The following is a 13,749-nucleotide window of genomic DNA, read 5'->3' on the forward strand; positions in this document are numbered from 1 at the left end:
TCCTTACAACTTGTATTTCTAATGATTTTCCATCCCTATAGCTACTTACAGATGAGCGCAACATGGGGCAGTTCACTATATCCACTTTTGATTCTTCACAATTTGTCCGCCTGGATTTTGCAGCTACAAGAGCTCTCCAAGTATTTCCCTCGACTAACTCTTTACAAAATCACTCTGCTGCCACTTCAACATCAGATAATTTGTATTCACTCTTTTCGCGGTGGATTCGCACACCAGCTGGACATCGACTGCTAAGATGCTGGCTTTCCCAGCCATTGAAAGATTTGAACCACATATCACAAAGGCATGATGTTGTTGAGGTAAGAGAAGATAACCTGTTTTATTTTGAACTAATCCAGGGTAGGGGTGTTTGTAAGGTATCAGTTGCTTTATTCTCTCAAGCCATTTGTGACTTGGTAGTTTTATGAATGTATGCTCATGAATTAATTCACTGTTTAATTGATATGAATATGTAATGAACAATAAATAGAGACCTACAAATGGCGAGTTTATTTTTTAGCAAGAAGTGTTTATGCTATTGTTGTTTTGGAGTATGTGACATGGAGCTAATTCTGTGTTTTACCTGCCATTTACCCTCTTCTCTATTCCTACCCCTTCAATTTCTTCTCTTCTTGTAATTCATTGTCTCCATCTTAACTTTTGTTTCACTTTCCTTTCTCCATCTGTGGTGACCAGGTCTCCTACTTGATGGAAATTTCATATTCGACAGATCAGAGACCTGGGGAAGTGGACACAATATTACATGACAAATGTTGTGATTCTTCTAATACTTTTTTATGAAGCATTTTCACAAAACTGACTACTATTCATTATGAAATAATGGAATAATCATACATTTTAACCAATGTTACAAATATTTTCTACTCACCCACGTTAAATATTGATTAAAGGAATCATTCCAAAATTTCTAATCAATCATATAAAGAATCCATTGTGGATCTTTCCATTCTATAACTGTCCTAAGTGAGCTTTCACAACTTTAAATATGCCCAATAAAACAGGCCCTTTTAAAAGTTTTCCACAGAATTAGTTGTTTTTCCAAAAATTATTGTAGAAACTCTTCATTAGTTATTTAATTCATTAATTTTTTTTCTGTTAGGAAACTAATTACCATCAATTACACAGCTTTTCCTGTGAATTTTCTACTGCTAATGCAATAAGCAGTAAAATACTGCATTACATCCTGGATTGCCATATTTTTACTTATTTGAAAGTAGAACAGGCTTCATATCATGTAATTATTTTTACTCAAGCTGAATTAAAATTCACCACCTATTATTGCAGTGAAAGTATGTAGTTTTATTTGGGGAATTGCTCATATGATTGTAATAACATAAGCTTAACTGGATCACTATGAATGAAAATTCAACTAACCGTCAGATGTCAAATACTAGTAATTTACTTGTGTTTGATGTCTGACGGGTAGTTGAATCTTCATGCATGGTGATTTAGTTAAGCTTATGTTAATACAATCACATGAGGACATTATGTCAACTTTTCATGATTAAAAGTTTTCTTGTGTTTTATAAATGTTAATTTACCTGGCATAAATTTATACTTGTTGAAGGCACTGGTTGGTGGAGAGAATGGTGCTACCTTGCGGCGAGCCATGTCTGAAGTACATTTGCGTCGAGTACCTGATTTTGCTGCTCTAGCTAGAAAATTTAGGCGTGAAAAAGCCACGCTCCAAGATTGTTACAGGTAAACCCTTAAGAATTCCTGTCAATGACTAAACTGCACTTACAGATCAACTCTGAGCATGTGTTTGCCTCTATCAAAATTTTTTATCATTAAATTTCAGCAATTAAGTTAATTTTTATTATTATTATTAAGTAATCTACTGGTTAAGGTAGATTTTGGATGGACAAAACTACCAAATAAATATTTTGTGACTCTTAACAATACACAATCCAGTAACCTACTCCACATCGAGACCTTCATCTCCAAGAAACTGCGGGAGATGCAGCACCAGTGGTGCTGCATCTCCTGCAGCTTTACATGGAGTCATGCGCTAATATGCTTTTCAATGCAACAATTTCAGAGTGTAAAAATCATTCGCCTTGACCGGTATATGAACCTGGATCCCTTGATGTCCGGCTGAGTGGGAAGAAAATTTCAGAGTTTAAGAGGATGCCTCGATAGCTTAATTGGCTTAAGCACTAGGCTGGACATAGAGGTATCGGGTTTGAATGCCGGAATGATTTTTACACTGAAATTGTTGCATTTTCTTCATCTCTGTATACTTCCCTTCATCCCGTCCAACTTCCCTATCCTGTTCCTGCCCTTTCGTCATTTACCTAATATTCTCCCCTCTTTTACAGTCGTCCACTGTCGATCAATGTGCCCTTCATCCGTTTTTCCTGTCTCCTTAGAATTTCTCCTAACCATCCCCTCTCCTCTCCCACTATACCTAGAACTTCCTCCTTTGTTTTCTTTTCAGTCCATTTTACCTTCTCCACACCCACATTTCAAAAACCTCCAATCTGTGTCTATCCTCCTGCTTCAGTGAGTACATAACTGCGCTTCATATCAAAGTTTTGACTAGCCTTTTCTTAACATCCTTACTGAATGTCCCTGTTATCAACTCACTCCTGCTTGTGAAAGCCTCTTAGCCTATAGTAATTTTTCTCCTAACATCCCTACTACTTTGGCTCTGTTGGTCCAAAACACTTCTGAGATGCGTAAACTGTTCTACCTGCTCTATTTTCTGATTTCAATTTCTATCCCTTTCTATCTCATAGTCAAGTATGCCTGGACCTAAGCTATCTTCCTCTACGTCATGCTCCTTCTCTGTCAAAATTTGTTGGCCTAGGTTCTTTACCATACAGTTCCTCTATATATTCCTTCCATCTCTCTTGGATCTTTTCTATGTCAACTATTATCTTACCCGACTTATCTCCAACTGTTAGCACAGATCTTCCCTTCTTACTTCCCGATTGTGATTTAACATTGCTGTATAGTGCACCAATTTTATCCTTCCTCTGCAAACTTTCCATATCCTCACAATGTGTCTTCCACCATGCTTCTGTTGCTTTATTTGTTGCCCGTCTCAATTTATTATTTAAATAATAAAGTTAATAATGGTACTTAAATCAGTAATTTAATTTTGTGTTCATTATATTGGCAGAATATACCAGTCCTTGATTCGCTTGCCTCAGTTAAAAGAAGCCATTGAAGATGAATCTGACTCGTTTACTCTTAAGACAATGTATGGAACTCCTCTGGGTGAATTGCTTGATCTAATGCAAAGATTTCAAGAAATGGTGGAATCAACAATTGATTTACAAAAGGCTGAAGAAGGTGACATCATGGTCAAGCCAGAATTTGATGAAGGACTTCAAGGTGGGAAATAGTTTTTGATTAAAATAGAAATTTCTGACTTGCATGTTTGAATAATAATAATAAGAAATAAAATGAGAAGATAAGTACTATAAATTGTGATAGATGTTGAGATTTCCTGATTCAAGTTCTTCAAGCATTTTCATATCATTGGAGAAGAAAATGCAAATTATAATGTACAATAATGATTTTGCTTAACTTGTAATTGTTCCCACTCTCTTTGGAAGATCTTTATTGCCTTCATTAGGGGGATAAAAACTAATGAAAACGATATCATCCAACGAGTTAAGTTGGTGAAAATTTTGACGCTCAAAAAGTCATAAAATATATAGTTGCCAGTTGTGCAACAATTTCAAAGTGTAAAAATATTTTGCCTTAACTGGGATCCTGGTCCGTGGTAATTTTTATGCTTTGAAATTGTTGTATTGTAATGCACATTAATGGATGACTCCATTAAATTACTGTTACGGCATAGTCAACAGTTTCTTTGAATTGGTTGCCAGTTGTCTGGGAAGATGAGAAAATTGAGATAAATGGAATAAAATTTTTTTAGCCACCTCAAGCCCATAATTTAATGAAGTGTGTCTTGTGATCATTAATGAAGTCACTAAAAATTATGTGATTGGAGAAACTAAGATATATAATTGTATTCTGCAAAAAAATTCTTACGAAGTTGTCCAATAATGTGTATTAGTTTCTTCATTGTATCACTTTGTGTTTGCTACTTTGGTGAGGTACCAAACTCTTTCCTAGTAAGTAAGAAATTGTATCTGGATTGAGTATAATTTTTGCAAAACCTTTTTATTGATAATTCACTTATTAATGCAAACTATTTATGTGCCTTTATGCTCTATTTAGCCCTTCAAAGTATGAATTTTCTAGGAGCACAGTTAGAGCCAGATCTTCTTTATCATAGCACTTGAAGTCCAGATTATCTTGGATCAAAGTGTGGGGAAGAATTTATTCCATACATTAACATGAAAACTTTTCAGAGCTGAATTAGAATTTTTACCAAAATATGCAAATTTAATGTTGCCATGATTTTTCTCTAACTTCTATTTGATGATTTTCACCACAGAATTGAGATCAAGGATGGATGACTTAATGAGTGATATGAAGGACATGATTGGAAGAACTGCAAGGGATCTGAATTTGGAACCAAATAAAGGACTGAAACTAGAGTCAAATTCTCAGTTTGGGTACTTCTTTAGGGTAACTCTCAAGGTGAGTTTCTCTGTTTTAATAATGATTATTTATTGATTCACGGAGGCAATGTATCCAATTATCTACATTTCATTATATTGTGGCATTGAAATAATAATAGATATGGATCGAACCAAACACCCAAGGCCTAGGTGGTGGTGTAAACCCATCTATGAGGCAATTGAACTCATGACCTCAGAGTACCTGGCAAAGACATTACCTTGTTTTCACCAAAGCGTAATGGTAACTGAACTATAGTTTTCAGGGTAGAAATAAGTCATTCTCAAATCATTTTGCAGCAGAATTTGTATTGAAACTTTCTGCATTTTAAATGTATGCTTTCAGTATATTTAATTATTGAGTTTATTAATATAAATAATACCTAATGGGACCAGTAAGTTTGCTCTTTGGAATGATGTCTCATTAAAATTAGTGGATACGTTTTTAGCATTTTTTTTGTTGCTGCAATTTACTCATAATGTTCTCCAACTCACTTCAATATGCCTTGCCATCCAATGGCTACCTTCAGATATCTAAAATGGATCTTACGACAGCATGTCCCACTAAATGGGTATTGCCAGGGTGAACATGTTAAGAAAAACTTCAATGCTCCTTTTACTGTCCATTAAAATGATAGGCTCAAGGCTGAGCTGATTTTTCGTTAAATATTTGGTGCTACACTTATGTAGGAATCATGTTTTGATGTGAATATTCAGTAAAAAATATAAAAATGATGGCCTTACCATGAATATGATTCTGCAACTTTCTCTGTCCAGTGAACTAAGCATTGGAAATAGTGCATGTGATATTTTGATGGCAGATATTGAAATGGCATCATTTTTCAATTGTCTTTTCCCTGCCACTGAAAGTCTTGCAACTTGCCTTTTTCATGTAAAACTTCTGCTACTTCTTTAAACTACTCTGAGATATCTTTCAGTATCTTTCACCATAGTGGACCCTTTACTGTTTCTTTGGAGGGTCCTTATGGAAAATACAGATGTCATATGTGAACATACTGAATAAAATTGACTTAATTATATGAATATTTTAAACAGGTTCACAAAAATTAAATTTCTTCACCACTCTCATACCAAGCCAGGTGGTTTACTTCTTTAGTCACAACTTGGACATTTACTGGTATTTCACTGAAAATAGTTGTAAGCGCTTACCTTGATGCATATATGTTGTCACTTTTACTTGAATTTCTTTCTGAAAATGGATTTTTTCATCTTTTACTGTGTAAGTTTTTCAAATTTCATTGTTTTATTAGGAATGTTTGCTAAGGGCTGCTTTTCTTTCTTCAAGGATGAAAAACTTCTGCGCAACAATAGGGCATATGTAATTTTGGACTCAAATAAAGCAGGTGTCCGTTTCCAAAATGAGAGACTTCGACGTGCCAATGATGATTATGTTGCTGCTCGTGAAGAATATGGTCAACAACAAAAGATGGTTGAAGTTGAGATTATAAAAATTGCTGGTTAGTTGAGAGTTATTCTGAAAGAAAGGATTTTGGTTCTAGGTGTAGCAAATTTTAATGTAGCTGTTCACTTCCCTTCATTTTTCACGGGTGTAATCTCTAATTTGAAAATGTGGCCTCCCTTCTCTGCTTTCTATGACACCTTTCATTTTCTTTCCATTATGAGCCATTCACAAGTAAATTAAACACAGCTGATGAAGAATCAGAATTGCCAGCTGTAAAAGTTTAGTTAAAAACATATACAATTAGTAAAGTGATCAAATAATGTGATATTTAATTTCTATAAAATTATATTGTTATCTAGCTAGCTTTTTATGAAAGCTAGCTTTTTATGTTCAAAATTCATTTTGAGACTTCAATTGCTCTTAAAAATCATATTAAGTCTGAAGGAATTGAATATATTTAGCACTGTTTCTTATAATTAATTTCCTCACCAATGTTGCCAATATTATATGCATAAGAATTATATCATTAAGTTGTATGTAGCATAATATCCTTCCCATGTTGTCTCTTAAGAGTATTCCTTCTAACCATTTGACATTTCCTTTGGCACTATAGAGGTGTGGCAATGTTATGTTTTGCTTGAGCGTACATGCAATAGGTTTTATTCTCAGAATCATCTTAATATCCTTTTAAATTATGGGTTTTACTGATGTATTTGCATTTTGTGCCTGTGAGCTGATGAATTTCAGTAATGAGAAAATATTTAAAATATAAATTTTAATTTAATTCTCGAGTACTTTCTTGCTATAATGAAATGTAATATCTGATAAGTCTTACCAATACTTCTATGCAATATGTTCCAAATTCTTTAGATCATCGGTTGATCAGTGCATTTTTTCATTTTAGTTGGCTATGCTGATACTCTTCAGTCCCTGGGCGATCTTATTGCTTCACTGGACGTACTTGTTGCTTTTGCGTGTACAGCAGCTGCAGCCCCTACACCCTATGTTCGTCCAAAGATGCATCCCTTTGCTGGTGATTCTTCAGAAAATGGAATTATTGATCTTAAGCAAGCTAGGCATCCTTGTTTAGAGACTTCAAACTCAGTTGCCTTCATCCCCAATGATGCCCTATTTGAGAGAGGTAAATTAAGTATTTGTTTTTCCATTTAAATTTTCTAAAAAGAGGGTTCATTTGAGGAGACTATCTCGACTAAAGTTGGTGTGGTTCAATGGCTAACCCAGTCAGATTCTTTGGCAAAAACTATTGTAGAATTGTTTACTGATTGAATAATTTTATTATTTTTAAATTATTTGACAGTTAAATTGAATTTTGAAATTGGTACCAAAACTGGAACTTCATTCACTCCTCTGTGAAAGGATTTTGTGTTTATTCATTGAAATACCCTTTGAGACAACAAGTAATGATAAATTATGTTGGAATTGATTGTTATCTAATCCTTAATACACACTATCATTAATTTGAGCCTGTGAAAAAATTTGCAATGGAGAGACTCCATGTGAATATATGTTTAGTGGTGACAGGGATTTCAAAGATCTTGTGGCATTGAAATGCTGTTATACCTGTATATCAGTGTGAAAGATTTTGTGGTGGAGTGCCTAATTGCTTGGCAACTATGACACAAAATTTCCTCACTTTCTTTTAAATGTTGGAAGAATTTCACTGCTGTATCAACAATATCTATACAAAAATAAGTGAATGTCCTAAATTAAGTCCTCCTTTGTCCAAATTTCCCAGATTTAAGACTTCAAATTAAAAACTTTCATACTATTCATGGTTTTGAAGCAATATTGTGGAAATAACTTAAGGATTTCCTGCTTTGTACATTCATTACTTCCAAAATGACCATGGTAAATGATTAAACTGTTATTTTATGCATAGTACCAGTGGTTGGTGTACCCTAGTTTATTATAATTAGTTGAATTACTTTGAATTAACTCTGTATGTAATGACTATTGAGGGCATAATAGTCCAATAGATTGAGTGCTGGGTTACTGATCAGAGGGCCTGGGTTCAATTCCAGGGATGCCTCTGGGCTTCAACCTCAGCTTCACCCAAGCTGTAATTTTATGGGTACTAGATCTTCCTGGGAAACTGCAGGTGTCACAGGGAAAGGACATGACCCCCTTTCTACTCTGATGTGTGAATTTCAAATGCCATTGGGCATAGTACTAGTTTTGCTCTTCCTTCACCTATCATACCAACCTTTGTGTTGATGACTGTGGCTGGTGACTATAATAACTATTGGCTCTTTAATGATTCTAAGAAAAAAAGTGTGAACAGTTCATGATTTTGCATTCACACTAACTTGTTTCTTGTGCATATTGTTTTAAGAAGTCCTTTTAAATGTCGGCCATTCTATGTGAATATGAATGCTTCTCCTCTTAAATTTTTGTTCATTTTGTTAAACTTCTATGGTGCATGGGTATGATGTATTTTTGGTTATTTCTGTATAGATTTTTATGATCTATGTTGATGTTTATTGATGTAAATTTGTTTGGCAAATCTCACAATATATCAAACTAATGAAAGATATTTTACTAATTAAAGGGAAAAGTATGTTTCACATCATCACTGGTCCTAACATGGGAGGAAAGAGCACATTCTTAAGAACAGTAGGCTTGTCATGCTTGCTGGCTCAGGTGGGCTCCTTTGTCCCATGCTCAAGTGCTGAAATCAGTGTTGTAGATGCCATAATGTGTCGGGTTGGAGCTGGGGATTGCCAAGGAAAAGGAATTTCTACTTTCATGGCTGAGATGTTGGAAACTTCAGCCATTCTCAGGGTAAATATTTTTATTCATAATTTTTACTGTTGCTTAAAGAATGATACATATATTGCTGTAAGGGTTTTATTTTAGTTTTTAGGTCTTATTTGTTCTAATTGGATGTATAGATGGCCCCTGTGCAACATAGTTAATGCATTCCAATATGGACTGTGCTAGTTGAAAATTACTCCTGTAATAATGATATTCTGGGACTTCGATGATAATAGCCTGTACACCATCCACCAGAAATGTGGATACAAAAGGGTGGTGAATAACCAAGAACATACAGAAGAAAATCAGTGCCTGATTTTATGGTGTGCAATGAGAATTTTGAAAATAAAATGGACAGGCAGTATTGACAACAGCAAAGTTTGGAATGTAATAGGAGGGGGGCACACATAACTCACAGGGATACAGAGGCAGATCAATAACATTAGGGATTAGCATTAACATTGTGGATGACATAAACGTACCAGACTGCTAGAACAGCATGGAAATTAATGGAAGTTAGCCCCTGAAATGGATAGAACACTTGCTGATAATGATGAATAATGGAGGAAGTGGAGAAATAGGGGAAATATCTTTTTGCAAAATTGATGACTGGTACTGTGAAATTACAGGATCTTTATTCATTTCTTTCAAGTGTAAATGTAAACTTTCATTTAAAATTCACTGAAAATTGCACTGTACTATTAATATTTAAGATACAAAAATTGTGTACAAAACTAAAGTGCTGTAACTTTAAGAATACATGAGCTAATTTAACTTAAAATTCTCATAAGATATTATTGCAATTCTGTAATCACTGGGTCATATAACTTGGAATTTCACAAAATTTATTTTGTAATGCAGTACTTTTTATGGTGAGGAGGTTAACATAAGGAATAGATGAAATGGAACAGTTTATAAGGTACTCCTCAAGAAGCATAGTGAAATCATGCGCACTCAAGAGAGCTTACTGAGTCGCTCTTTCTTACTCTGTCTCTCTGATTTACTTCTTACTTATTTCTCTGACTTACTCTGTCAACTTTTCATCCATTAACCATTCATTCATTAACAATGAAGCTCGGGGTTATTTCTTTTGAGAAAAGTGATAAAAAATGAAATATTTTTGACTTCGGCTCATGTGAAATAAATGCTTTTGGAAATTGCCTGAGTTTAAAGCATTATGTTAATTACTTATGCTACCTTCTTTTGTTTTGTTCAGACGGCTACTGCTGGTACTTTAATCCTTATTGATGAGCTCGGACGAGGCACATCTACCTATGATGGCTATGGACTGGCATGGGCTATATCAGAGTACATAGCAAAAGATGTGGGTGCCTTCACTTTATTTGCCACACATTTCCATGAATTGACATCGCTAGCTGATAAGGTAAGGAAGCGTTTATTTGAAATGTCCCTCGTTACCTGCATTTATGAATTTAAGAAGGATAAATATGTCCTGATGGAAGTATTCATCATCACAGTGCCAGGATGCATACCTCTTGGTAAAAATATTTTCAGTCCTTTCAGAGATGTGCCATCAGTAGATCTCAATCATAAGCTGATATCTCAACTTATCATTTTGTGAAATTTACTCAAATGAAAAATGTGCAAATCCGTTCAATTACTGACTATGAGATGTGAGATTTTAATCTTCAGCGTTATTACTTGGGCCTGATGAACTTATTAAAAAATGGGCACATTCCTATTTTTGATCCATGTTATTTTCCTGAATTGCACATGTAGAGAATGTGATTCCAGTGAGCCCTTTTGCTTGTACATATCTTGAATTTACTTCTTTTCTTGCTTCTGAGGAAATTTTAAAAATCTTTGCAGTATCCATCTGTGGTAAATGAGCATGTAACCGCTCATATTACTGAAGATGAGGATGGTAAGGAAGGAACCTTAACACTCTTGTATGCAGTAAAGCCTGGAGTATGTGACCAGAGTTTTGGGGTTCATGTAGCTAAGATAGCTGCAATTCCAGAACATGTTATTGAGGTATTTATAATTTTTTAGCTGTACATATGTTGTTGCCTGTTCTGGTTGCCGTTGTGCATTGATTAACCCAGCTCAATTTCATTGCTATATTTTGAATGTTTCTGTTGCATGATAATGGTAGGTTATGGCATTGGTTAATTTGACTTATTTTCATTTTCTGCTGGTCTATAGTTTTATTTAATCCTTATATTTAAATTAATGTGGCTTTTTATTAATTTTCATATGCTTGCTTTAGTATGCTTGAAAAATCTTTCTGGCAACTGATATTAAAACTGCTTGGATTTTGTTTTCATGATTTTAATAATGTAATATTTTGTGTTATGCTTTACTGAGGAAGTTTAGGTACTTGTACCACAATGACTAAGGCCTTGTTTAGGTACTGTGTACCACAATGAGGTGTACATTTTCATGACTAGATGTTTCATTTCCCTCCTCCCTAGCTACCTCATTTCCCTCATCAGCATCATTTAGCTGATGAGGGAAATGAGGTAGCAGATCTTGTTGCACAATGAGTGTAGGAAAAGACCCTGTCAAATGGACTAAGTATTCTTGATTGCATATTATCAAGTGTTTTTCTCTATTAGGTTAACACTGTGACATAGAGTCAGCTGTCTGAGAAATTAGAAAACCTAGTGATGAATCAATCCAAAATTTAATTGGATGTGAAATCTGAATCAAAATCTTTTTTCATCAAATCCTGAATCTGAAACCTTTTTTAAATGCATAATTAAATATACTGATTGTTATTTTATCAGTTGGTATTTCAGTTGAAAATGAAATTTAATATTTAAAAAAATATTTTGACTCCATTGGTATTAAACCTTTTGCCTCCCAAGCAGATATCCATTTCAATTATTTAAAGAATAAAAGTGATGAAGTCAATTCTAAATCAAAATTTGATTATTCATAAATGTTAAGACAATTGCTCCCTCTTTGGCTTTGTTATAGACTGTCAAAATGCAGTCATCCCTTGAATCAAAATTTAGGTGTGAAAATACATTTTAAATACTTTTCTCTTGACTTATCTATTCTGTGTAGGTATTGAGATGCTTCTTGATCAATTTCACATGTGGGAGAAAATTAAAGTGAGAGAAAAGTTAAAACAGCATCCATAGCAAAAAGTGCCGGGTTTATGTATATTTTATCCATCTTACGGGTGATGTTGAATTATCTACATGCACAATACGTATACCACGCATACACCTTGTTTTGTGAGGTGCTAGGAAGAAAATTTTACATGATAAATGTCCAAAAGCAACAATAATTCATTAATAACAGGTGGTGATACTAAAGAAACTGCTGCAAAGTTCTCAGCTGAGTAATTTGTGTTCCGTGAGATGAAATGAGTATGTGATGTGATCATATCATTCTGACTTACACTTCCAAAGGATTTGAAATCATATTAGAGTTTTCCTGCTTCATCCATCATCTCCTTAATATATAATCAACACATATGGCATGCTGCATGTCTAAAATATTTACAATTTTTTAACGCTGAAGTACATTTGTGGCCAATTGATACTGTGTCACAGTTTTTATGATAACTAAATTTGCATTATATCTAATACATGTGTGTTATTTTGATGTTAATTCAAGGAATGTTAAATGATCATAGGCGTTATTCATCTCTCATTATGATGTTGATTTTTAACATTAGACCAAACACCCACTTGCATATTTAATGGAAACATTTGTACAACTACAATATTATTTCTATCCTGTTAATTTGACATCTTAAAATGGTGTTTTGAGATGTCATATATATGTCATTTTGTTACAATTCTCTTTATTTGTGCTCATAAGGTAACTCTCATTAATTGATAATGATAAGACAGGGCCTTCCTATGCTCTATTTTATAGAAATTTATTTAGAAAATCCATGAATTTGTACATGCTCTTATGGCAGCGGATGACCACCACCTGAAGAATTATGGGTAAATGGTACAGAAGTATATGTTGCTCTCTCAAAAAACTATTAGTATCTTATAATTGTATAACAGATGAAATTTTTGCATTGAAATGCACATTAGCAGATGACTCCATTAAAAGTTACTGTTGCGGCATCTCCCGCAGTTTCTTTGGAAGATGAAATGGCGTTAATTAGCCCAAATAAGAGCTCATACTTGAATTGGTATATTTTATATTTTTAACATTATTGTAACGGTGAGCTGCAATTGTATAGTTTCAAAAATGTACACCTCAAAGCTAACTATTATTCAAGTGTTATATTCCAGAAATTAATAAGAAGCTCGGAGTGCTTAAAGAATATATTAATATCATGTCTAATTAAGAATAATGCAAAAATGGGTATTGCATTAATGTCATCTCACATCACTGATGCATGAACTATGAGGCACCTTAGCAATCATGGTAAAACCTCCTTAATTGCACACCTCAGTGGAGTCTTGAATTTTAACTGAATCATTTTGAAAGTAAAGATGATTGAATAAAAAATAAGAAAGATAAAAATGGCTGGGGAAGAAACTATAGTGCACTTCTATGACATATTCCTGTTGACAAGGGCCATTGCATGGCCAACCTATACAAAATGGATTTGCAACTTAATGATTTTATCAAAGACTTCGTTTTAAATTTCTTTCAATAAGATTTGACTGCATCCTCAGATCCTGGTCTATCCATCTCTACTAGTTTGTGTTAATGAGAGTATGATCAGTGCTATATGAAGCAAGGATAAATAGTAATCATTGAGGAATATGAAGTGCATGGGAACTTTATTTCCTTGCTTAGTGTGTTTTGATCGCTGAAAAATGGTAGAACCAAGTATATGAATGCATCATTTTTCATATGCTCTGTGTTTTAATGTGTTTGAGGTGCATGGGCTGCCTTGTATGAAATTGAAATTTGAAAAATATATTTATCAATTTTCGATTTTTCATTTAGTTTGCCAAGCTGAAGCAAGCAGAACTTGAAGACTTGGCTGTCATAGTTTCTGATGAAAAAGGCTCAGATGTTGAATGGAGAAAGAGCAAAAAG

General features: G+C 34.0%; 1 protein-coding gene across 1 annotated transcript in view; it reads left to right on the top strand.

The window, feature by feature from the left end:
• Positions 1-13,749, top strand: part of spel1 (DNA mismatch repair protein spel1) — a 54,042-nt gene that overhangs the window by 34,887 nt on the left and 5,406 nt on the right. The window contains exons 8-17 of the mRNA XM_071583323.1: positions 42-320; positions 1,589-1,722; positions 3,149-3,363; positions 4,439-4,584; positions 5,869-6,040; positions 6,890-7,126; positions 8,555-8,787; positions 9,977-10,144; positions 10,591-10,755; positions 13,657-13,749. Coding sequence (XP_071439424.1) covers positions 42-320; positions 1,589-1,722; positions 3,149-3,363; positions 4,439-4,584; positions 5,869-6,040; positions 6,890-7,126; positions 8,555-8,787; positions 9,977-10,144; positions 10,591-10,755; positions 13,657-13,749 — 1,842 coding nt within the window. The remainder of the gene's footprint in view (positions 1-41; positions 321-1,588; positions 1,723-3,148; positions 3,364-4,438; positions 4,585-5,868; positions 6,041-6,889; positions 7,127-8,554; positions 8,788-9,976; positions 10,145-10,590; positions 10,756-13,656) is intronic.

Source organism: Hetaerina americana, unplaced genomic scaffold (genome assembly GCF_022747635.1).
Source record: "Hetaerina americana unplaced genomic scaffold, ioHetAmer1.1.p SCAF_1, whole genome shotgun sequence".
Taxonomy (NCBI): domain Eukaryota; kingdom Metazoa; phylum Arthropoda; class Insecta; order Odonata; family Calopterygidae; genus Hetaerina; species Hetaerina americana.